Source organism: Varanus komodoensis, unplaced genomic scaffold (assembly GCF_004798865.1).
Source record: "Varanus komodoensis strain SLA01 unplaced genomic scaffold, ASM479886v1 scaffold1, whole genome shotgun sequence".
Taxonomy (NCBI): Eukaryota; Metazoa; Chordata; class Lepidosauria; order Squamata; family Varanidae; genus Varanus; species Varanus komodoensis.
This window is the reverse complement of record NW_025335268.1, coordinates 39,213,553-39,240,687: the sequence shown is the minus strand read 5'-3', so window position 1 is coordinate 39,240,687 and position 27,135 is coordinate 39,213,553. Positions and strand designations below refer to the sequence as shown.

At 37.8% G+C, this 27,135-nt stretch overlaps 1 protein-coding gene across 6 annotated transcripts; it reads right to left on the bottom strand.

The window, feature by feature from the left end:
• LATS1 (large tumor suppressor kinase 1) lies at positions 1-27,135 on the bottom strand. 6 transcript variants are annotated; one of them, XM_044422898.1, is made up of 9 exons: positions 26,936-27,102; positions 23,604-23,703; positions 23,223-23,295; positions 18,709-18,859; positions 13,763-15,267; positions 10,238-10,820; positions 8,412-8,594; positions 7,056-7,162; positions 1-4,356 (listed from the first exon to the last, which is right to left on the bottom strand). In XM_044422898.1, the coding sequence occupies exons 3-9, from the start codon at positions 23,256-23,258 to the stop codon at positions 3,850-3,852; spliced, it is 3,072 nt and encodes a 1,023-aa protein (XP_044278833.1). In that variant the 5' UTR covers positions 23,259-23,295; positions 23,604-23,703; positions 26,936-27,102; the 3' UTR covers positions 1-3,849. The 6 variants fall into 6 exon arrangements, 5 of the variants coding, with proteins under 5 accessions (XP_044278833.1, XP_044278808.1, XP_044278825.1 ...); XM_044422873.1 differs by having other exon boundaries at positions 23,223-23,703; positions 26,936-27,135; XM_044422890.1 differs by having other exon boundaries at positions 13,763-15,264; positions 23,223-23,703; positions 26,936-27,135.

Genomic DNA, 27,135 nt, shown 5'->3' with positions numbered 1-27,135 from the left:
TTCATTGAATTTCAATTTTATTATCTCAGAAAATAGTACACTAGAGAAAACTGATTTAAAAAGCGGAAAGAAATCCATAAGACACTCGAAGAATTTAACAGATTACCAAATAGTTATTATATGCAGAAATATGCAAATATGATTTAGTTATACTGTCTGTGAAGGCACTTCTCTCAAGCTAGTTCAGTTTTACAAAAGTAGGTTTATCAGACAAATGTTTACAGTAAAAAAGGCATATATACAAAATGTAATATAAAAGTAAATTTGAATAGTGCCTTTCACAGGAGGGTCTCTTGCAGTGCAATCCTATATATGTCTACTCAGAGGTAAGCTCCATTGAGCTCAATGGCAGTTACTTACTGGTAAGAGTGCATAGGATTGCAGCTTTAAGTTGTTCCAAAGTTCTACTATCAGATGTTGACTTAACATTGCTTTACTTTGGTTGCAGTAAAGCAAACGTCTCATTTCAAAAACCAGTTATTTGCAGCCAAAATTTAATTGGTACCTTGCATAACAGCAGCAACATCTATTAACCCACTCACACTGCATTCTCTATCAGATGTACAGCATTAACAAAGTTGAAAGAACTCATTCTCTATCACAGCTTTGCACATTGCAACAGCAGTTTTTTTTTTAAATCTAAAAAATTGAAATTTTAGTTATACATTCTATAGGTTCTGTTACAAATTGGGTAAAAAAGATCCAGCAAGAGGGCCTGCCCTAGGATAGAAAGTAACTGAACAGTACCATAGTATTTACAATAAAATTACATGGTTACAGAACATTTATAAATACAGTGCATATGTATATATGTGGAAATAGGAAAGCAATGTTGTTTAAAATATTTAAATGAAAACAGTTTATTCAGAAACAAATGGGGAGCAATTTTACATTTTTCCTTATTTTGTTTGGTCCCAACTGCAAAATAGAAATTATACTGCAAAACTAAAATCTCAGAGAAGACTTGAAACATCCATGCAGGAAAACAAGTAGATTGTGCATACTGCAACACATCTTGGATACACACTAGATTACTTTGAACAGACTGACAACTGAAATAGGGTTGGTTCATCAATGGCATGAATATGCAAAATGAAAATGGGAACTCAAGCATATCCTGTGGGTATGATAGTCTACTTTTCTATGAGGCCTCTGAACACCCTTCTCCACAATAAACAAATACTGTTCACTTGAATGTTTAGGATGGCCAGTGGAGAATAAGTGGTGCAGAATTTTATCTGTTAAATGTTCCAAAATGGCAGAGTTACATCACACACAAAACTCTGCATATCAATACTAACAAGCTTGATTAAAACAATCTGAAATGTATAGAATATATTTGTGAACTGCTACTCCTCCACTAAAAAAATGTTAATAGGCATAATCCATAAAACTGAAGAGGGCTCAAATTCAATGAACATGGGCCTCAAATGCTCCTGTGCACTTAAAATGTATTGCTCTCAATGTAAGGTGTGCTTAACTGATTGTACTCAATGAGTTTAGATGAAGAAAAGTTTGTTCTTAAATTTACAAAGCAATTTCACATATCTACTTACCTGCAAATAGATTAAAGTTATCTGGCTTTAACCAGGAATATATTATATTTTATTGCAGGACAAATATAATAACTTGCCAGTTTAACTGGAACTCCTAAATATTAATAAAAGAACAATCCTCAAAATCCTTTTAAAATTGAACTTGTTTTACAAAAACAAAGCTAAACAGTCAGAATAACTACACTCTGCCTCTTCCCCCACTTGCAATGTTAAATATTCTAAGATCTGGTTCACACTTTGGCTCCCTACATAGAACCTAAGATTTGCTCCCAAGTACTACAAAATAATGTGACTGTGCTAAACTGTGCGTGAACAAAATTTCCTGTTTCACCCTAAGAACTTTACATACATTGAGAAAGAGTGCATGAGCTGTCTCCTATACTCACTATATATAGGACATATGCATGGAGCCAATGTACGAAGCAGAATGTAAATGGTGGAAGTGTTGAAACATTTCTTGAAAAAGGGTACATATTTAATCTTTTTTACCTTGGGCCTACAAAGCACTAATGTCTTTTTAAAAACATCAGACTAGTATGTTTTTCACATGAGTATCTGGTCAAAAAATTAAGTGGTTCAAAGAATGCTTTGAAGGCACATGATACAATTCTACTGTTGAAACTAATCAGGTTCAGCCTCAAAAGGCTATTTGAATGAAAGTTTACTTGGAAGCTACTGGTGAGTTATTTTTTCCCACTGGAAAAGCAGGGCATATAAGCATAACAATAAATAATAAATAATTCATTGCAAAGAATTAAGCAAGGAAGGGGATTTGACAAACAAATCATTTTTCAGAACCCTAGAACTATATACATACTATAACAGAAAGCTCAGAATGTTGAGCTTGCTAATTTTTCAAAAACAGGAATGCTGGCATACAGGCTTAAAAAGGCAGCTTAAAGTCTTAATCATTTGTTCATCTCTATTAGAAAATGAGTAAGTTTAGACTCACTGTTAACGGAGAAAACTGCACTTAAAAACAAGCAAAAGATAAATGATCTGCCATTTTCCTTTATTTCAAAGTAGCTAGTCCTGGAAGTAAGCACTATTTATCTTGCTCAGTAGCTCAAAGTAATTACAGGTAAGTTTCCTGCATCAGAAATATGGACCCTCCATTCAAGAGGCAAGTATTCTCTCTTTGTCAAGATGCAAGCGGATCTTACAGAAGTTGCCTGAATACTATAAACATGATTTAGCATGTTATGCTTATGATACAAATACAAGAGGCTACAACTTTAAACGTCTCACAGAATCAGTTTAAAACATTGAATCCCCAGTAAGCAGAGATGTTCATTCCAAAATAGTTAATATGGGAGCACAGGATGTAACAACTTGTTTTAGAAACAAGGCCTTTGGATTGGAATGATACAGCACCAGGATACTAATAATAGAATTGCAGGTGGATTAACTATGACATTTCTCATTGATTTCTCACTGATCTATACTGGGATAGTGTAAGGATCTTAGCAACTAAACATTGCAGGAACTCAAGCATTTTTAGAAGTCATGGGAAAACAAACACATGCCTTTCAACGTTTATTTTTGATTATGGTTTGTGACAGACCATTCTCACTTCATCCCCATGCCCACACACATACCAAAGTCAGCCTCAATTTGGAGTTGTTGCATAGCACCACAAACCCAGTTATGCTTCACAAACTATTAAGCAGAACTAAAATAAGCAAGCATATGGAAATCATTTACTGTCAGAAGAAACAACCCTATGTATTTTCACACAGAAGCTTAGGAGGGTTCACCCATTAGTGAGTTTGCGACTACAGCCATATACTTTCTTATTCCAAAGTTGGAAGCCATAGCAGGTCAGTTTACTCTCTCCAGTCTCATCTATAATTGGGACTTTGTATGGTGAATAGTCAGATAAAGCATTTGCCAGATTAGGAAATGCAGGCATGTATAATATTCGGTCACAAGGGAAAAATTCCACTGCAAAATTGTGGGAGAATTTATGTAGTTTATGTACAAATAGACAAGCATATCATTTCCTAAAGAAGTCTCTATTTCCTACTTAACACTATATAAAACAACCTTAATTTTATAATTTATTTTCCTAACATTACTGTTTTCTGTATTAATTACTAACAATGCTAGAATAAATTAATGTTTGGAAAAGGGACTTGTTTTTGGTGGGCATAAAAATTACAGTGGAAAACTATTCGAACAATAATCACACTTTCTTTTCTCTCTACCCCACATGTGCAGAAATAGTATTTCATGTTTTCTTGCAGCACAGAACTGAGAAATTGCAAAGAATGGTTCAATTGCACCTTCTCTACTAGATATAAACTAGATCGTGATTTTGGACCTCTCTATCCATTCTCTCATCATCTTCATCTGACTGCAACTCCAATCTATGAGGATTACTGTATTCATATTCAATAGGCTTTGGATAGCTGTATGGGTAACCATTGTCATCAAAAAACCTTCGAAATGTGAATTCGTAAAAAGCATGTTCAGGATGCTTGCCATTTTTATACCACCCATTAAGTGTGTCATTTACATTCCCCTCCTTATCCTCACTCCATAATTTATCAGGGTCAATTGGATCAAAATTTGATGTGTCTGTAGGATGTGTAATTTTAGGAATGTAGGAAGCAGGCTGCTGCCGCAGATCACTTGAAAAATCAATGGATTTAAAAAATGGATGTGCTTTTATTTCATCTGCACCATTCTTGCCCAAGCGGTCTTCTGGTCCTCGGCAGAGCTTTATAATAAGGTCAGATGCTTCTGGAGTTAGTTTTGCTTGCAGTGGAATATGCAGGGATGTTTTCCAATTGATAACCTTTATTTTTTAAAAAAGGCAAAATGCAGAATAAGATATACTTATTCAAAACAAAATCAGGATATTATGTTTATTTGAAAATATATACAATACAAAAAATAACAACCAATAAAAACACAAACCAATTTAATATCATTGGTAAATGAATTTCTGGAGTACTGGCACAAACATAGCTGAAGTAAATATGTAAATACTGTTATAGAGCCATGACCATGTGTGTGGGGAAGGAGCCCAAAGTACAAGAAATAAGAGTTCCATGTTCTCGGTCAGCAGGGAAGAGGGGAAAAAACGGTTTACTCTTTCCAGAAGAAGGCAGACCAACCTCCCACCCCAAACCCAAACAATCAACCGACCAAACAAAAAACACTTCCTAAGGAGGAGGGTCCTTTTAGCCTTGGCTCTGCCTTCTACACCATCTAATTTTCTTCACCCTGCTCTTTGTAAGAGTCGAGAAGTATGGCCAGTGTGTGCCCTTCCTTGAGCTCTGGAATATACTGCTGCCTCCTTGGTGTTCCCTCTTGCGGTGGCCCAGCAGGTGGCAAGCACAACAAGTGCTCTTCTCCAAAGGAAGGAAAGGCAATGTTTCAACAGCAATACTTTACCTGGTGAATGAGGCTAGCAAGGGGTAGCTTGCAGGAAGACAATATATCCCTCAAACAGCAAGAAAAGAAGCTTGAAAACAGAAGGCTTGAGCACCATGCCTACTCTAGCTATGTCAGCCACATGATTACTCAAGAGGGGGGCACCATTCCCACAGAAGACATGGATAACAGGAAGATGGTGAATAAAGCCCCTAACAAAATCATCCAGTTTCCTGCCTCACCTTAGAAGAATCTAGAGCTCTTTTGGTAGATTTAAAAAAACAACAGTGATCAAAGAGACATACTTGTTTTGCTAGTGAAAAAGGAGCTCGCCATTCATAAGGAAAAAAGGTGGTGACATCAATGACTTAGAGATGAATTATTCCTGATTCTCATGCTCCTACTACACAATCAACAAAACACAAACACTAGCACTAGCATACACCCCCTTCAAAGGGATTTTCAGTTCAAGGGTGAGGATCACCCACACACCCTGAAATCATTATCAAAATCTTGTCATGCGGGAAAACTCTCAGAGCATGGGTCCTCAAACTACGGCCTGGGGGGCTGGATCCGGCCCACCATGCCCATTTTTCCAGCCCGGCATGCCCATTTGGACCTGCTACACACACGCCCGCGCCCGCAGCCGCCCACCTTGCCCCACACGCGGGGAGGCAGCGGTTTGCTTGCTCAGAGAAAATGATCTCCAAGCAAGCTGCTGCCTCATGCACCCGCCTTGCAGCGCATGCCCGCCCCTGCCCGCGCCTCACCTTGCCATGCACCCCGCCTCAGCACACACACCCGCACGCACTGCCCCCACTCGCGCACACTGCCAGCACCACCTTTCTGCCCCGCGCTCAGCACCTCCAGCTTTCAACTGGCTCCCTGGTGGAAAACTTTGAGGACCCCTGTCTTAGAGAAACCAGGTATTCATCCTCGCCAGGTATTCATTCCAATCTCTTTAGCCTAACAGCTACAAAGAAGGTAATAAAGGGCAAAGTAGGAAAGCTCTGAGATGTGCTTTCCTCTCAGTGGTCAGGATCAATATCCAGGAAGAAAAATGATCTGACAGTGCTACCAAAGCACTTTAGTACTTTGCCTTCATGAACACACCCAAAATTCCTGCTGTTGACTACCTAACAGCAGCATATATATCTCAATTTGGGTGCCCAAAGATACTGGGGAATCTCTTGATAAAAATGAGAGAGGATGACATAGCCATGCCAATTCCATAAATCCTAATCTCTTCCCATTAACTCAGTAGCAGCCAATTCCATGATGGCATGCGTGTTCCTGCTTTAGCAGGAATTCCTGGTTTAACTCTCAGTGGACATCAACACATTCAAGATTCCTGCAGGAAGACTCTCTCCTCCTCCTCCACTTCCACAGATGAACTGGACCACCACCATGCATTGTTCCACTGAAGGAGCTCATGGGGAAAGTCATGCTTCTGCCAAGTTCCTTAGGGCACTCTTTCTTCTATTATCAAAAGCTGGCAGAGGACTTCTGACAGGTTCCAACAGAAAATAACTGTGTTGTCTATGACAAAAGGGTTGGAGTACTTCCTTAAGGATAGGCTTAATTCTTAATATAAGTTTTTTTCCAAATCCCAGGAGATTGTTTCTGGTTTTACCCAAATTTTTCCCACCATAAGGAAAAAACGATAACACCAGTTCAGTATCTATTATGTCCCCAGGGTCTATCTACAATGCTCTAAGGGGAACAGATGCTCAGGCTCATAGGAAAAATAGTCCAATACTCCTGCTGGTGTGGTCACAATGCATTCTGTGAGCAGCGTTGTTACTTTTGCAGCCCTGAGCATCAAAGCCCTACTTGAGGATATAGGCAGAGTGAGCTATATCCTCCATATTTATTTATCTCCCCCTTGTCCAAAGAAGGCATCTGCTCAGGCCTACTTATATGATTTATATTCACCTTTCTACCAAGCAAAATGACACTGAAATTACAAATAATCTCTAAAGAAGCATGACAAAAATGTTCTTCTAATTTCAGTGTAGAGTAATTCTTGTAGTTAGTGAACAAGAAAGAGAAATAACATGTCAAAATGTGATTTCTGAACCACTTCTAGAACAACTTTGACACTAGATTTTCTGTTACCTTCATCTGTGTTTCCAATGGTGTTTGTGCCAAGAAAGGAGGCTGTCCCACTAACATTTCAAAAAGAATCACTCCAACACTCCACCAGTCACACAGCTGAGTATAACCTGAAAAAGGAAATTCAACTGTTAATCAATAAAGGTTCTGGATTTGTTTTGAAAAAGTAGCAGTTAATTTATAAAATTGCATTTTTCATTTTTCTACTACATGTAACTCTTAAATGTACTTGTCAAAGATTATTCTTCAAAAATTAATCCAAGATTGCTATTACTGAACCAGAATACTGCCTGGGTGAAGGCTGAATAATTCTAGCTGCATGGTTTTCCTCCCACACAGTGGTTTTCACCAGTATGCTCAGCCCTTCTGGTCCAGAAACCTTCAAAAACAGGCTGCTGGTAGAACTGTGGGCAGGGGCTGGGGAGAAAAGAATGAGACTGCCATTATAGAAAAAGAAATTGCAATCCCATTTACTCCCAGGATAGGAAAGGTATGCTGATATGCCCTTAGTGTTAGGAAGGGCATAGTGAGGTCTACCCCAGGTAATTGCGAGGCAGGTGACCAAGGCAGCTTGCTTGGTTTTTTGGGATTAGCCATTAATGCTTCTTTTGTATTACACATTTTAATATATATGCAGTTTTTTGGGTTTTTTTTAAACATCATTAAGTATTTTCTATAAATTGTTATTGAAATATTCCTGAAATGTTAAGTATTCCTGAAATGAATTGCTATCAATTTACTGAATTGCTAATTGATGCTAGTACTATGCATTGCTACTATTGTTTCTGTATAATTTCTTTTGTGGAAAGACTGCATACAAATTAATCCAGTGTAACCACTATGTAGCAGAATAGTTACATTGCTATATGCAATAAAAATGTAAAAAGTGATGTAATATTTAAGACCATAAAGTATCACAATATATTTGAAATACAGTATTTCATTATGCTGAAAAATTTTGCAAATGTCCAAGTTATATTTCAAGAGGTACAAGAACTTTAATAAAATCCAAGAGATTATCCATTAATCCCAAATTTTATTTGTATTTTTTGAGTGACAGTAATCATTATTATATAAATTAATATTCTCAGGGTCACCCGCTTTCAAAAGAAAGTGTTTATTTAACAGGATTCTGTCACAAACTGAGGAGTCTGTGAATCTGGTTGGCTGGAATGTTAAAACGTACAAGCCAATAAAAAAATATTTGCATTACCGTGCTAAACACATTGCAAGAGTTCGATGCAACTGTCTTGTAAGACTATGGTTCTCATAGATCAGTCTGCTTTGGGGGAGTAATCATTTTCAGAAATTAACAGTCAATTTACTTCACTGAGGAGTGGAAGTAACAGAATTATCTACCTGTCCGCAACAATACTTCTGGTGCAATATAATTTGGTGTACCAACAAGCGAATGTGCAAGGCAGCGCTGATGCTGACGTGCTGCTCTACGTTCAAGTGGCTTTAGCCTGTCTCCACATCTACAGCTTGCTGGATCTCCCCATTCATTACTGAAATCCATGCTGTCCTGTCGTGGGTGATCACCTATAATGCAAAAAAACAAGTGCTTTTATTAGGTTTAACCCGCAGTTGCTAATCAAGTCCTGTACATTCTTTTAAAAGTCTTTACACATTCCTTAAGGAAAAGGGATAAAATTCTAATATGTCTGGAGGGGAAAAAAAGCCAAGAAAATTGGGTTTGAGAGCATTTTACTTTAACAAGGAATGCTTGAAAGCCATTTATAAGGATGTACTTAGATCTATGTAACAAGAGTGTTTGAAATGTCATGTTGTAGTAAGTCCATATAAGTTACAAGAGGAGTCTTTCATAGGTGGTTTCCCTTCTAAGTGACCAGAAATTACAGACATCCTTTTCTCTACAAGCTGGCCCTTATTTACAGCAAAATTCTTCCAGGCCCTAAAAGTAAATATCTTTCCCTCAGTTCTTCTCCCCATCCAGCCCCTTTAATTTAATAGGCAGTTTGTTTTAATTTGAGAGAGATAACTTGGGCCAAAACTTATTTTACTGTTATGGCTTAGTCCAAGAATGTGGAAAATACAAGATATAAAAGGCATTAATAAAGTGCCCTTTTTACTTACTGAGTGACTACAAATTCTCCCTTCTATCCACAATGGAACATTTCACTTGATTAATTGGCTCTTTTCTCTTTTTGCTATCTACGTCTCCTGATTATCATCTGTGCTTCTTTAGCTTCATCTGTTTCCAAGGCTAACCCATTTAGCCACTCTTTTTCTGTATGTAAGAATGAGTAACTATACCTGCATGGCTACAAGTTAGAGTAATGTACAACAGATGACAAATTTCTGAATGTAGTTTTAGAAAATGTTACAATGTTTGTCATTCGTTTTCATGTTATTCATTTACATATGTGTCTAAAAATATTTTTTGCATTTAATAAATATGGTCTGTCACAGGAAGAAACATTCACAGTAAGAAATTAATGCTACCAGTAATCAGACAGAGCAGTTATTACAACTGTAGCAGTTATTAAAACTGTAAGAGAGTTGTTTATTCCTTTTTCAGGCACTAATGTACTAAGAGGGACTGGCAACAAATTTAGAGGTGAACTAACACAATTGTTTTGTGGAAAAACAATTTGTAGATTTTTTTACAGGAATTATCATTTTTGAAGCACACAAAAGGCTCTGTATCAGAGTGGCTAATTCTGAAAACAGAATATAAACTACTAGTTACCGAACAAAATTAAATATATTAAAAATACTAAACAAATATAAAAGATCTGGAAATTTAAACATTCCATTTTTCTCCTGTTTTTAAATGTGTACAGGGATTAAATAGACACACAAGTTGCTTTTATTTTGAAAGTGTTTTTTACAGTAATAAAAAACAGTATGCATGCCAAAGAGCCACTTGGAGGGGAAAACGGGAATAACCTTTTCTTGATCTTTCATCATATGTTCCTAAAACTGATATGATTCAGCAGTACTCATTAATATTTTTTGAAGACTGGCATAGTTGCAAGGAGCATCCTATCTTAATGGATAATGGAGATGAGTGTTGCTGTGATCATTACTTCACCAGAACGTCATCCGAGTAGCAATGAGTAGGACCTGCTAGAAAGCACTTTAAGAAAAAACATTTTATTTCTATATATGCTAATAGTCTAGCATCAAAAGGCCAGTTTTGGACAAAATGCTTCTCTTACCACTCTGGTAGTATTTGGAATCATGTGTCCACCGAAAGCCAGTACAAAGCCCAAAGTCAGTCAATTTGATGTGGCCATCACGATCAATTAGAATGTTATCAGGTTTTATGTCCCTATGAATGAAGCCCATCTTATGAACACTTTCAACTGCGCAGGTCAGTTCTGCTATGTAGAACCGGGCCATATTTTCTGGGAAGACCCCCATTCGAATTAAGAGGCTCATCATATCTCCTCCTGGAATATAGTCCATTACGAAGTACAAATTGTCCTTATCTTGGAATGAATAGTACAAACGAACTACCCACTCATTATCAGCCTCTGCAAGGATGTCCCTCTCAGCTTTGACATGAGCAACCTGGTTCCGAAGCAACACATCCTTTTTCCGTAGAGTTTTTGTTGCATATAAGGCATTTGTATCCACTTTTCTTGCTAAGCAGACTTCTCCAAATGCCCCAATTCCAAGGGTCTTAATTTTAACAAACATTGATTTATCCATTTTAGCCCTTTTGAGACGGATATAGTTGGACTCCTTTTGGCATAGCATTTTCCTCATTTGATCCTGGGCCTCTTGAGATAACCCAACCTATGCAACAAACATGAAAATTTGAAGTGAAAAAAACTTATTTTAGGGAATGATTAGAAGCTCTGATTTAGAATAAGCAAATAAAAGTCATTGGTCTTTACACAGGGACTAATGCTTCCCTTTTTATTGTTTTAGTTTTTGTACTGTAACATGTTAGGATCAAAGAAAACAAAGTATAACACAAAATGTGGAGTCTTTGGGATGGTTAAAAGGAATGATTATAAATTATTATAAACAAAGCCATACACAGAGAGCCATGCACAACAAGGCTCAAGATTTAGGGACAATTGTTCTGACAGGGTACTTGGCTGGTGAAAATAGGCAGGCTGAATGCAAAAGCTTTGTCACCCTAGAAGCCACATGTTTGGAAGAAATTAAGGTTCTGACTACTTTCTTCCACAGAAACATTTCCATATGGTCAACTAAGCTATATCTGTAAGATTTGTTCTATTTACAAGGAAAGTAATCTCTAGTCAAGACTGCAATGCACTAAAAGAACCCAAATGTAGCATTTCTACATCTATTCTTCACTTTAGAATAAGTATAAATTGCTTTTTGTTAAACACAATTTCCAAACAAAAAATGTGCCATAGATAAGTATTTGGAAAAAAAAAATGAACCAGGCACTTGAGTAGAATTAAACAAAACTTAATTGTGTAATTGTATCATTGTCCCTGTGCTATTGCAGAGCAGAAACAATAAAATGCTATAAAACAGGAAAAGATTTACATTCAAGTAAAGATTAGTAATCCGATATAAAGATATCCAAGTACAGTGAAAGACGACATGCTTCATTTAAATGCAGGTAAGCATGCAGAGTCCTCAAGAAGGGTCCATGCTATTCTTTAAAGATAATACTTGTCTCCAAAATTTTACTTGCCTACCCATGTATAGAAGACTACAGATGTCAGGAAAGCTTCCAACACCTTAATAGTTTAAATCAGCTGTTAGTGGAAGTGAAAAGGAAAAGGAAAGAGGCTAAGAATGAACACATAGAGCAAGAAACTGAATTCAAACAACATATCGGTTAGCTTACTATTTCATAGCAACATATACTTTAACTGAGTTTTTGAAAATAATTAAAATGGCACTTCTAAAGAATGGACAGAAGCTGAGAAAAGCATTCTAGTTTCAAGGGAAAGTACACTGTAAACTAGAAAGAGATAACATGAAGTTGACATTTCTATGTCTATTTTACAAGTTTTTATAACCAGAGGGAATTCTACAGGTTTGTGTACACACCCCTGTTGTGTCAAAACCCATAAACAAATCCTTTCCAAATTAAGGTAAGTGAAAATTTTCATACTCAATTATACACTTTTTATGATGTAATAAATCTTCTAATCCATTGAACTACTAGTACTTCTAGACCCATTTCATTAGATAGATTCAGATGTGCCAGCAGAAGGAAAATGCTTGTGGAATGGAACTTCTACATGTATTTCCCTTCTCTACTGTTCCCTATGTGCCCTCCCACGGGGCAGAACACAGAAGCCATGCCCTCCTCGCAGGCTGAAAGATCTGGATCCAACCCTATGGTTGTCAGATGGCAGCAGGTTCTATTTCTACTAATGACAATTTGCAAGTCACAAGCAGGGGCTACAAAAATGATATTAGCGTCTTCTGTTGGAATCTACAACTGCTGATGTGACAAATGAATATTTATGTCCCTGGTACAACCATGTGGAATCAGCCAGCTTCTGACTGCACTTGGAATTCTATGCATAACATGGAAGAAAGGAAAAAGGTGAAAATCTGCTTCAGAGGGCTGAGGGACCCTTCAGAAGACAGCAGAAGTTTCACTGGAGGTTATGGAAGGAAACTGGCAAATAGTGTCTCCCTGTCCATCCAGCAGGATCCTCTGCTGGATCAGACCTCCTTCAGTAATAGAGGGGGTTTCTCAGGATCCAAGTCATTGGCTGAGAAACCACAATAACTATTATTAGTTGGCAAAGGAATAACTATTTAAAAATATTAGCAGAATATTTCTGAAACAATCAACTGTGCACATGGAAGAAGTTAGGCAGGGCAGCCAGAACAAACTGAGCTGTATTCCTTTGCCATTCAATAAAAGTATTTAGACTGCTTGTGTAATGTACAGGTAATGTACTAAATTGTTTTGTCAGCATATTTCACATAAATCAACGAATCTGTAAAGATTAACTTTAAGACTCTAAATGTAGGTTATTTTGATGCAACTGGGAGGTATATTCAGTATTTGAATATGTGTGCTCAAAACTTAATTAGTGCTATTCATAATATTCATCTATGGTAAAGGCTACTCTTTGGATTCTTGGTTCTATTCTTGAATGGAGACATTCATGAAAAAGGGTTTACTACCTCTCTCTTTTTTCTGCACCCTGACCCTGATCCATTAATGAATGTTGGAAGAACCTTTCAGAACAAAATGGCAAAGAAGCCAAATGCCTTGTGCACTCTAGCCTCTGGAGTCAAGTCCATGAACACCTATTATTTATTTAAAAAAAACAAAACTTGGTATTTATAACTAATATTGCATTCCTATATAAGCTTACTCTGGGAGCAATGGGATTTTGTTCTGAGTCGATATGCATAAATCTACTGTAATTATCTCCTACTCCTCTATTATTGCTAGATATAAGGTATCGTAACATATCTGGAGATCTGCTGTAACCATCAGAAAACATAAAACAATTATATCTGTGTATTAATTCTTAGCAACTGTGACAAATATGTACTGGATATATGCATGAGAGTCTGCAGATGAACAATGTTTGGTCTTGGAGTAAATCCCACTCAACTTAATGCAACTGATTTCTGGGTAGACAATAGTATTTGAGTGTAAATCTCTGATAGTGGGCTTTGTGTGCCTTACAGAATGTTTGAATGGTTAATACTAGAAAAACGTAAAGTGCATTGTACACAGAAGCAAAATAGAAAGGATAATAATTAAATGGTTTTACCCGCATCATTTCATTTTCTAGTTGTTTCTTACGATGCAGTCGTTGTTGATGGGATTTGAGTATGTTTTCCACATGTTGCTCCATAAAGAATTTAAAAGCCTGAGGAGAATAGCTCTGAATGCGAGATTCTCTTCTTTCTTCATCTCTCTTGTTTTTTCTAACAGGGACAGGTGATGTCGTTATTTGCTTCTTTTCTTTATCTATTGCCTCACTTGTTTCATTCTTTTCACTATCTTCTTCTTTAGGGAAAGAGGACTGATCTTCTTTGCCAGGTTTTGTCACAGAGTCATATGGCGTGGCAGATGGATTTGGGTGTAAAAGGTGTTTTGGGTAAGGTGGTGGAGGGCCTTGATAATTTGGAGCTTCTGCTGTAGGCGGCATGACTGCCATATTTGTACATGGACCATCTGGAAAGGAGATAGTCTGGACAGCTTGCATTGGTTGGGAAATCCAAGATGGGTGAGTAGGAGCTAAAGCAGTTTGAAGCTCTGGTTTTAATACACGCATGCTTTTTACTGGTTGCTGTATAGGAGCAGGAGTAACAGCAGTTACTGTGGTGGCAGAAGGTTGTGAATTAGTGGCATGACTTTGTCTGTTTCCAAGAGGGTTGTTGAAAGAATTTGACCTTACTGGAATATTGGACTGCCATGCTGAGATTTCATGTCCATTGCCAGAGGATGACTGGGGCCAGGATGTTGGAATTCCAGGAATATTTATGTTGTACAGTTCCATATTGTGACTGTTTCTGTTTGGTACCATCACAGATTGAGGAATGTTCCCACTAGGATGTGATGAATGGGCTACAGGTCCCCCTGCTTGCATCTGCAAAGGTGTAGGGCTTTGCCGGTTTGGTGGAGACATTGGGTAGGGAGGTGGTTGACGATTTGATGAGTTTCCAGGCACAATATTTTGATGAACAATATAATCAGTCTGACAATTGCCATTTTGTATGCCAGCCCTTCCAGAAGAAAAGCTAAATTTGCTGTTAACCGAACTCTGCATTATTATTGGTTGCCTGCCAACAGGAACAGAACTAATGCCTCTTTGTCCCTGTGTAGGAGGATTCATAGATGATGGATTCATAGATTGGGGAGGATAACCGTCCTGCCATGCTCCTGGTGGTACTGGAGAAATACGAGAGATCATATATTCCATGTTACCAGAATACCGTTTTGTTTGAGAATTTGTTTCCCAGGAAGAAGGAGGTGGAGTAGTTCCTCTTGGCGGTGGAGTAGTTCCTCTTGGAGGTGGTGGTGGAGGGGTAACACTCCTTACTTGAGGTGGAGGTAGTGGATTCACTCTCTGGCCATTGCCAGGATGAGCCTGAACAAATGCTGTAATTCCAGAGCCAGATAAGGGTCTTCCTACATCAGCCTGAGAAATAGGACTTTCTGAATGAAAAGGGAGGCCATCTCCCAGTGCAGAACCATGTCGCTGAGGCACCAAGGATTCTTTAGAACCTTTCCAGCTCTGTCTGCGGTTAACCGATTGTTGTACTCCTCCTGCTTTTTTTAATTTGAAGAAAATACAAACATACCCACATTACAATTTTTTTTACTACTGACTGCATTCTTACTTCAGATCAGAAATTTTAAACAGGAACTAACATGCTTGATAGAAACAGAAGCCAACTTCAATTATAAGTTACAGCAGATCATATCAAATATTCATCTGAGGATTAAAAACATTCATTTAAAATAACTCTAATTTTGGAAAGAAATAAATTCAAGTTTATGAACCAGAAAAGAATGGAAGATCCTGGAGAGTTGACAGCAACTCTTAAAACATTACAGAGGCACAGATGCATATGTTCCTGCCAAAACAGCACAGGTAGCCTGTCAGAAAAGCCCTTTTCAAAGGAACCATAATTTTAGGAGCTGTCAAAGCTCTATATCCCTGTAAAATGGGTGTCCTGCACTTTTCTACTTTCCTAAGTACCTAGAATCTCAGGAATGAGTGAAAAAGTGTGAGGACACCCTCCCCTGCAAACCCTAAAAGATCTCACCACAAAGGGGCCTATCTACTGACCATTCTCTTTCATGAGCAAAGATCACTCATGCCTTTAGTCTCTCTTCACAGTTAGCCTTGTTGACAAGGGGGGCAGTGATGGTTGTTACACTGTGCTGCCTGTAAGTTGGTGGGGAAGCTGTTACTGGTTCAGGTTAGCTCAGGAGGTATTTGCTACTCTTGGCAAGCAGCTTGCTCATGGCTTTTTGAAACCAATGACTGGGTTTGTCACCCACCTGACAACCCATTATGGTTCCAGCAACTCCATAACAAGCAACTGGTTTGCCTTGTTCATGGTTCACGTGCCACTGGTCGAGATGGCATGTGAACCATGAACAAGCCACCCTGCAGGAAACTGCAATGTTGTGTGTTTTCCAGAAACAGCAGAAGTGGATGCTTCCGTTAATGAATTCCACTACTTCTTTGTAGCAGCTTCCTGTATGTGTCTTGTTTTACTCAGGACAGTTTCTATATGTTATTAAATAAGTCTTCTTTCTTGATAGATTGTTAACATAGTCCTGCCTGTTATATTTACAGTTACAAACTGCTTTTCTTCTTTCAATGATTTTACCATAGTGATGTCATACACTAATCTTCTCATCTTTTGGCATTATGACTTAGCTCAAATTAACCACAGGAAGGGGTTGTATTTTTGTACCCTTGTGGGAAACTGAGCACTACAGGTTTTTTTTGCTTCCTGTAGAGAGTAACATATGGCAGTCCAGATCCTATATTTAGCCCATACAACATGACTCACTGCATTACAACCCAGACAATTTTGGACAAATACAAGCATATATGGTGTGGAAAATTTTCCATGGAAAAATATAACATTGGAGAAATGTCTGCCCCACATCACTACAAAACTTTCCAGGTTTACACAACAAGACAACCCACCATTCCTGGTTACCCACAGCCAGTTGTCATGTCATGTGAGCCAGAACCTGGTGCAACAATGGACAGGATGAGGGCTAACAAACTGAGCTGAATTCAGACAAGACTGAGATGCTGTTAGTGATGGTTCTTCTGATCTGCTGGAGGAAATTCAACCTGTTCTTGATGGGAACAGTCCCCTTGACTGAGCAGGTTCATATTTAGGGGTGCTCCTTGAGTCATCTTTGTCATCTTTGCAGACTTAGTTGCATAGGCTGCCTTCCACAGCCTTTGGCTAGTAGCCTAGCTATGCCCTTATCTGGATAAGGATTGCCTGAAATCAGTAATCTATGCTCTGGTAATTCTAAACTTGATTATTGCAGCATACTTTATGTGTGGCTGCCCCTTAGACAGTTTAGATGCAGGAGCTCGTGCAAAATGTGACAGTCAAATATCAGGGACCGGAAGGTCACAGCATATGACACTAATTTTGGACCGCTCACATTGGCTGTCTGTATACTCCGGAGTCCAATGCAAGGTGCTGGTTTTAACCTACAAAGTCGTGCAAGGCCTGGATTGACACATATATTGCAGTCAAAATCTGGGGCCTGCCTCTTGATTGCCACCTCCAAGGGAGGCTCATTTGGTGGCAACAAGAAGGGCATTCTCAGTGACAGCTCCCCCCCGCCCCCGCCATTATGGAACAAGCTCCCCACTGAGTCCCACTTGGTGTGAATTTTAGTATCTTTTCAGCACAAGCTTAAGACTGTCCTTTATGAAAGGGCATTTAATTAGTTTTATATTATACTCAGGCATTATGTCAACTGTTTAACAGGTCTTGTGACTTAAATTGTGCAAATTTAAGTGCACAATTGTGCACGTAAGCCTATTGTGCTATAGGCTTTTAAAATTTGGTTGCTCATTTGACTTTTAAATTCTGTATTTTATTTTTAAAATGTTTGTTATCTTTTATTTTATTTGCCATGGTGATCCATCCAGAGAACATAGTATGGTACAGAAATATTATTAATAATAATTGGTACTTAAAATTGATCAATTTAAGTTGGATTCTCCCCAAATTCCTGTTTCATTTTGTTGAACCATAAATGCTCATAACATACCATACCATACCCTGACCTGACCTGTTGTGTTATGTTATATACATGTCTTCAAGTCAGACTTCTCCCACTTGATTCTTCTTTACAAAGCAAGGTGGATGATGGATCAGAGTTTCCATTTTTAAAGGTTTTTAAAGCTAAAGCCTTTAACAGTTTCCATTGTAATAAGGTAAGATTAAAGTGAAAGCTGATCTATCATTGTGGTTAAGAGACTGGTAATGCAAGCCATGGAAGCAAGAGTTACAAACCTGATTCTCATGTCATAGCACCAAATCATGGGCCACATAACCCACGATCCATGGAGTTGTGTGCCACCTGAGAATCCCTTCTGGTTTCTGTAAGCAACCTCTTATCAGACGTGCAAACCTAGACCAATTGAGTCTTTAGGAGCTAAACAACCCAATGGTTGATCCAAGGTTTCTTAAATTAATTGCCAGATGATTTTTAGGCCCTAAACAACCCATTAGTCTGGGTTCACATATTCTGCTGACAAGCTCCAATTGCCCGGACTGGAGGTTGTTTACAGAAAGTAGATGCAGTCTGTGCACTGCACACATTTGCTGTTCAGTGCTGCGAGGATGTGTGGCCAGTCCAACACTGTTCAATGGGGCTTACTACCAGGTAAGCATATAAGATTGATGTCTGAGTTATATCAAAAAGAACTTTGCTTTAATTAAGTATTCTTCTGAAATATGAAATAATGCTACTTCCATCCAGCCAAATGGAAATGCAAATAGTAAACACTGAGTATGCAAAATGAACTGAAGAAGCATTTGAAGAACACCAAATATTATGAAAATATTTGTAATATATACCAATGAAATCACTGAGTTCAAATAGTTTGTCTTTACTGTCCAGTTGCTATATTTTGCTTCAGTTTATTCCTTTCTATCCTGCCAGAAACTAGTATCATTTATCTTTTCAAGATAATATATTGGGTACATATACCTGGTGGTTTTGTGCCTGCATTAACTGGTCTAGCTGCTGCAGCTGCCATTTGTTCACGCCGAGGATCTTGATAACTCAATTTACTTATGAATTCAATTGCTGCTTCTATGCTGCGGCTGTTGGTTTGTCTTAGAGCTTGTATGACCATATCCTATTTGGGGAGGTAGTATGTGGAAAAAAGATTTCAGAATAAACCATTTACTTATGACAAAAAGTACTGAAAGCATCACATTCAAACACAGTGCAACATTTCTGTGCCAGGAGACTGTATTCTGTGAGTATTTAAATAATATGCTACAAACTTCCAGTTGGATTCAAAGATATAAATATGTCAATATTGAATGAACTACAACCATTCCTTCTAGGAGCAAACTTAATGCCCTGTGTCAACAGCACAGGAACTAAAACAGAGTCATGAAGAAATGAGAAGGGGAAGGAAACAGCATGTGGGTAATTCACAAGGTAAGCAGAAGTACAAGCAAAAGTTTTAAAAATACCTCCTTGCTGCAAAGCCCTCCCCAACAGCAGTTCAATGAGGACTAAGCATCCTGAATGGCCTCCAGTAAATATGGAATGTTAACTGCCAGCCATGAAATGAAACAAAACGAAACAAGAGCACTACCAGGGAAGAATGGAGTAGCCAGCTCATGCTCCTGACAGACCACTTCCATTAGGAGGTAAAGATGTACTTCAGTATATTTGTTGCAGGTTCTACCTGAAATGCTGAAATTAAATGCTCCTGATTTATTTTATTATATCCCACCCTTCCTTTAAAAAGGCTAAGGACATGTATATGATCCTCTTCCTCCTCCTCTGCATTTTACTCTCACAACAACCCTGTTTAGTTGAAATACAACATTACTTTAGCAGTGGCCAGAACATTTTTGAAATACTTACAAATAAAATAAAACTCTGCTATTACCCTTCCATGCAAAGCAATATTTCCTAATTACTAGCAGGCAGAAAGTAAGAAATTGGAAGAAGTAAGAGTAACATGTCTTGCAACTGCCACATTCCTTTGCAATTCCTCCTCCCTATTTCACAATCCAAAAGCAGTAAGGCAAAATCCAGAGTAGTATTAAATAGAGGAAGCAACCCAAGGATTTCCCAAAAGGCATCACCAGAATGAAAACCACAAGAAAGGAAATAAAATGAAGAGAGGATTGATATGAGAGCACTATGAGATTTAGGAACAGGAAGCAAAAGCTTAAAGGAAACAGAAGCCAATGAAAAAAAATGTAACAAAGAAAAATTGTGAACAAAATGAACAGCAGAGTTAAGGAAGAAGAAAGGCTGAAGTTGAAGAAAGAGCAAATGTAGGCAGAAGAGAAGTACACTCAGCAAGCCAGGAAAGAGCAACACAATAAACCAGTGTCTTTACTTTTGGGGGGGGGGGAGAAAAACATGAATATTTAGCCATATTTAAGTTTAAATATGAAGATTTTTTGCAATAGCATGAACAACAGAAAAGGGAGAAAGAAAAGTCAAAGAGGACTCCTAGGTTCTATACCTGAAAAGTAAGATGGTATCATTACCAAGAGAAAACAGTACATCCATAGAAAGAGGGGCAAAGACATATAGTTCGATTTTAGGTAAGTTAAACTTAAAACTATGAGCAACTTGGGGGTGAAAGGCAATATATAAATGTGTTTCATTTATTCATGGAAACATCTTGTGAGAAATGACAACAAGACAAACAGTTATTGAAAAAGGAAGACAAAAGTCAGAAAAAGAAAAGTAGACATAGAGCCGCTTCATAAAATGAATGCTAATATACACAAAAGGAATGCTATAAACAGAAGCTATAGGGAAGACTCCAGGTAAATTGCAGTGAAAGGGGGAAAAGGAGACTAACAATCATTAGTAAAACAAAACAAAACTGGGAAAGAAACTTTCAAGAAAATACATATGAAAATGGATTTTTATCCTGTAAGCCTCATAAAGCCTTATAATTTGACTGCATTTTTGTTAATTGCCTGCTTTTCTTTGTTCTGACTTTTAAATCTAGCTTTTAAAACAACAAAACAGTATTAAAAACAACCATTTACTACTGGAATATATTTAAATCTAGTTTGTTCATACAACCCCTTTTAGCCTAGTTGGCATGGACGAATTTTGGAGTTGATTGTTGGAATCACTGAGTTGCATATACAGAGTTCTGAACAAAGAATTCTCCTGCTGGAAAAGGTAAGGAAGGCAGTTTTTGCCAATTCTCCTGCTTCAGCCCTATGAAAAGCTGTTCCAGAGGGGTCAAGGAAGTCTCCAGAATGGCATACTAAGTGGCCCAGGGAGTGCAAGAGAAATGGTGAAAGTGGTCACCTCTAGATCTCAGTCTCTTCCATATATAAATCCAAAGCACAGTAGTCCTAGGTATAAAAGCCCAGCATTCAATTCCTGTGAAACTGAATGCATGCCTACTGTAAGAACTGCACACACCAACCTATTTGTTGAAAGCAACAAAAAATGAAACAATTAAAACCATCATAAAGTTTGTAACAAATTGCAGCAAACTCTACAAAAGCCAACAACACCTCAAATGTTTTCTGAAATCTATCAAAAAATTAGCTTTGATAGATTTCAGAAATAGTCTTCTGCAATTCATTGCATTTAAACTTCTTGGTTTCCTCACACTAATAAAATACATGAAACTGTTAGCTAGCTACTATAACTAGACTAAGGTTTTCTAGAAATATTAGGATTTGTTGTAAAATGCCTAAGAGCTAACTGAAATAATAAATCAATAAATATTATCCTAAAGCTCAAGAAATAGTTACATAAGAACAAGATTCTGGTTTTGTTCTTGTTGAATGATTTTTCAGCTGCTAGTGCCTATTTCCTATTTGCTGTGCCTATAATTTACAGCAGGGGTGAGGAATGTGTTGTGCTGAACTGCAATTGCCATCAGCTCCTGCCAGCAATTAGTCAAAGGTGAGGGAAGGTAGGAGCTGCAGTACAGCCATCTCTGGAGGGTTACATATACCCCTTCCCTGATTTAAAGAAACTGCTTCTCACTGTCCTGTAAGAAATAAGGCACCCAACATAAAAGAGAAATAGCAGATTAAGAGAAAGCATACTACTGGGCGAAATCCACTGTTGCATGAGCAGAAGTCTATTCATGCAATAGGAATATCTATTCTTCATCCTGCACTTCTTGTTCCTGGACCACCGGAAAATTTCCACAGCAGATTTTAAGGGCACATTGGGGCCTGCAAGGGGAAGGGTGAATCATTTTCATCTCCTTTTTGCTGATGGAAGGAGTTCCATCTGTTGGAAGAACTTACTGGATACCATGCATTTTGACCACAAGACAATTCTACACAAGATTGGTAGGAACACGCTGGGGTTACAGAAGATCAGACTTTTGCTCACCAAACAAACTTCTGAGTCATTTACTTTTTCAAATATATTTGTTAAAATAATCAAGTTATTTTAAGTTTCTCTATGCTCTTTTGACAGCTAAAAGAGCAACAACCCTGACAAGATAAACACTTGCATCCTATAATGCAGTGGATTAAGGACCTAACAATTATTTCCATATTTAAATATATAGATACCATCTTCAAATGGGTACATATTTGAATATCTTTTGCTGAAGTCTATGTATAATTGCTAGTAAGTTGAATGTGCTTATGAATGCATTTCACATGTACTGACTGATATTTGTACATAGATGTTCATCTATATATGTATATTGCATAAAACTGGAAAAGGGAAATATGAAATGTTTAAGTTTTAAAAGCACTTATCATGCAATCTTAAACATGTACATGCAGAATTAAGTCCAACAGACATTTTAAAGCAGGGGTGAGCAATCTGTGACCCTCCTAATGTTTGGCCCTATATCTCCCATGAATCTTAGCTAGCCTAGCCAAGCTAGGGCTCATGGCAGCCAATAAAACCAATGTAGGGGCTTATGGGGTTGTAGACCAAGGCATCTGCAGTGTTACAACCTGTCCACTGATCTTAAAGGCTAGTTAATATACTGATGAACACAGCTTGAAAAGCACTATTAAGTATGTGGATTACTATTTAGAGAGTAAGTGTGCTAGGTACAAGGACTAATTCTCTTCGCAATCTAAGATAGATGTAATGCACTAATGAGATCCAAACTGAAACACACACCGAAAAAGAGTACTAGTGCTGGATTTTAGCAATACATTAACATTTATGACATTAACCAGTCAAATAGGAGGCTGTCAGCAGTCAGAAACATCTGGGCAAAGGACCAGAATCATAACCAATATAGGCAAGCAAATCATTTTGAAAGTCAGTGGGACAATTTTTCACATAATAACCATTAGGCAATTATATTTAAGCATTTTAAATTGAATGTACTATTAGTTAAATAGTTAGGTTCCTGACAAAAACATTCAACTTGTATTACAAATGTATACAGGAAGCAGCAAAACCTGAATTTTCTGAATTCAACCGATCACAAGGAAAACATACACTAGGATTTCAACTTCATGTTTTTCTCATAAACTGTCTGTATGATCATTGATATGCATTTTTACCTCATCAAATCCAGCAGCTTGTAGATCTTGCAACATCTGTCGATTCACTTCAGATGTTCCTCTTGCTGAAGAACTTGTTTCATTTGCAAAAGGAAGCAGAGAATTTCGGATTTCTTGTAAAGCTTTATGGTAGGTCACAAATTTAGGAGGATTTCGACCTTGTCTGGGATCTTCAGCTGATATTTTACCAATATTTTGCTCAACTTTTACAGCATCAGAAGGTTTTGGCAAATTTCTAAGACTTTCTCTTATTTCTTGTAACATTTGTCGACTGCTGCCAGTGTAATTACTGGCAGGAAAAGTTTTAGGCCTCATCTGTCTATATCCTTCTGGCTTCTCACTTCTCTTCATGAAACCGTATAACCTCTAACAAAGATGTACCTTCAATATACTCAAAAGTAAATTGGATGGAAACTTAAAAATTCCTTGTTGACCTTGGTTCCAGTAGTACAAACATTCATCCAGACCTTGATCAGCCAACCTAAATAAATAAAATCCATTGTTACTTCATTAGAAACTATTATACTTAGTTAATAAGCCTTGTTACCTACCATAGCACAAATTTACACACATTTAGTATCATTGGACCACAGTAAGCAAGTCACTACACATCAGCCATCAGAAACTGCTAACTTTTCCTGTTTGAATAACAGGTAGTTCATACTGAACCCTCACTACTGGCATATCTTCACTGCTGCTAGTTATTCTGTCACTGCAAAAACCAAATCATGCCTTCATGTCATAGAACTCTTATTATTTCATGCTGTTATTTTGTGTCCAGTTATAGTAGGTATATGGGATTACATAGAGAGGACAGAATCCATATGCTGAACTGCAGTTATTGTCTAAAAGTCCAAAGGAAGTTAATGTTCGAAGTACCAAACAGTATCTCCTAATTTTATGTTACAGTGCAACAGTTGAGATCCAAGCTACTTCAGTTCATATCAACAGACATATTTTCCTTTGACAGTTAATCTGACTGTGGAAGTAGTACTTTAACAGAATGCCACTTTTTAAATGTACAATCCAAAGTATACCAGTACACTTTAAAATCAATTGTTAATTATCACAGGCACATTCTTGAGGAATAGCAGGATATAAATTTAAATAAACAAACAGTAAAGTGAACAAGAATGAAAGGTGCTATATGATTCCTGTATCACTTATCAGGTTTGCTACACAGCCTCTCCTTGTTGTACCATATGGTAAAGTTTTGAAAATGTAATTTTATTTGTATGGCAAGAAGCAGTTTACTGGTTAGTAGAATAATCCTCTTCACTTTTAGAAGTCTTTAAAGTATACCCACTAACTTATAACAATTTGCTACAAAGAGGCTTACAGTTTGCTTTTCTTTTTTTTAAAGTTCTTCAGTTTTAATGAGTGAAGCACTTGCAGTACCAGAACTGTACATGCCTTGCATACTATGCCAAAAGGGGCACTGGATAGCTTTGCATGACTGAACATTCCAGTGTGGCTTATTTAACCCATAGTGAGCTGCAGCGCATGCCACCAGCCATTCTGAATAGCCAACATCTGGCTGTCGCCTGTTGTCATACAAACCCTGGGACTATGGGGTTATGTAAGGGTTGTTAGTAGTTTGAACCCTTGCACAAACCAGAGTCCCTACGTTTGCATGACTTAATAAGAAAAGCCAGGCTCAACAATAGACAGATCCCACTTGGCAAACACCATAGCCCACCATGCCTTAAATAACCCATAGTGTGTTGTTTTGATCATGCAAACTAGGTCATTGTAGCTAAAGTTCATTTGACTTTACTTACCAATTATTTTCAAAGATCAGAACTTCTCCCCATTTGAAGTTTGTTTATTTCTATACTACCCAACCGCTGAAGCTTTCTGGGCGGTTTACAACAGCACATTAAAAATATAATAAAAGTTGTTAGCTTTAAACTATTTTCAGACCATGAACAACTCAAATAGCATCACAGAATGGCTTTCTTGAGCTGCTGTGTGTCAGTGTTGTGCTTGCTACCAACCCATGGTGCCCAATGGCTGTTGCTCTTCGTGCCTGCTGTCACTGACTCTACCTGCTCTAACTGAGCAAGCAGAGACAGGAACAAGAAGGAACAATAACCTCTACTCACCTCTCCCTCTGGGCCTCAGTGTGGATAGGGCACAGAAAAAGAAGGCAACAAAATGGGGAAGTAGTGAGGTGGAGATACATCTACTCAGCCCCACAAATCTGTAGCAAATGTTACAAACAATAATTATGTTTTATTTGGTAAAACCAAGTTGAAACTATAACAGTATACAGATCCAGCCTTTGTTTACTTGGTCATATTTGTGAGTTAAATAGGGCTTACTTCTAATTAAATATGCATACAATAGTAGCCCCAAATGGCCATCTTGTACACATTTAAGAGTTAAATGTAGTTAAATCCATTTAAGTCCATGAGACTTACTTGTGAATAAATGGATATAATATTGTATTTAGGAGTATTTGAATGAAACAATTCCAAAAATGTAGCAGTTCATAAATACCAAAACACCACCATGAATTTTGTGGACGAAAGAGACATTTTACTTATATGACGGTTTTAACCTGGACTTCTTTCCTTGAAATAGTATTTATATCCTCAGAACCACCACATTTTCAGGAACATTGTTAAGCAATCAAAGCCACCAACCCCCACCCACAAACAAGCCCCTAGGTTGCTAGATGCTCACCTTCTGTAAATAGATTTTTTTTCCTTAAGTAAACTTGATGTACCTGAACTGTTTTATTTTCCATTCTTTTCTAACTCTTGCTGTTACACCTGCTTTATTATTGTACAATATATAAAAGGATTTTAAATGTGCAATAAACATAATAATGAAAATTGTTGACTCCACACAATTGAAAATGGAATTATAGTTAATATATACTTTTTAAAAGCTAACTACAGATTATTTAAAGGTTTTTTTAACGTATCAATCACGGTACATAATAAATAAGGGTACATAACATTATTAGTTAAATTCAAACATACATATCAGAAAAATGATATTCCTAAAGTTGACTACCTTTTTTTTTCATTGTAATAAAGAAATCTAATGGAGAAAAGCATGTCATTCTGATAGTTACAGAATATTTTTTATGTTATGGCACTAATCAATAACATTGCAGCAATCACTGTTCTACTTTAATGTTCATTCTTTTGTCTTCACCTCATCGTTATTTTAAACGTGTAAAACAGAATCGGCTACTATAGAGAACATTACAAACAAGGTTCCCGAACAGTTCTGACTTTCTTCCACTTCTTACAACAAAAACTCAAGAACAAAGGAAAGCACCAACATCAAGGAATACAGTGAGGTCTGACTTGAAAACTGGATTACCGGATAGAAAAACTGAATAGAACAACGAAATTTCTTAAAAGTTACAATACTACAATAAAAGATACCACGGGGTGGGAACCTGAAATAAGGTGTGGGGCGGTCCAGGTACAAAGGAATGGATAGTCCTGAGTACGGAAACCTTAGGACAGCTAAAGGCCGGGAACCAGTCAAAGTGCGGAACCCGCATGGAAGCAAAGTAACCCTTTAAAATGGGGGGACGCTTCATATACATGGCAGGCAGGACCGTTCTTGTCAAGATAGCGGAACGTTGTAATACCCCAGGCCAAGGCGTGTTACGTGCAGGGCCTTCCCTATTAAGTAGCCACCAAGTTTCCTTCCCTGAGGCGGAGCTGGAGCCAAACCTTCCTACCCACCTGGAGGAGAGGCGGCGGTGACAGCGCCTCAAATCCGGGATTTTCAGGTGGGCGTCTGCACGTCCCTACAATGCCTACAAGACTCCGGTCCCCTGCGTTAATGGCAGCAGCTCGTCCCCTCCCCCCGCAATTTCTTTTCCACCCCCCCTTTTTCGGGGTTCAGTTCCGGGCCGCCATTTTGTCGGTGGGCCTGTAGCCCA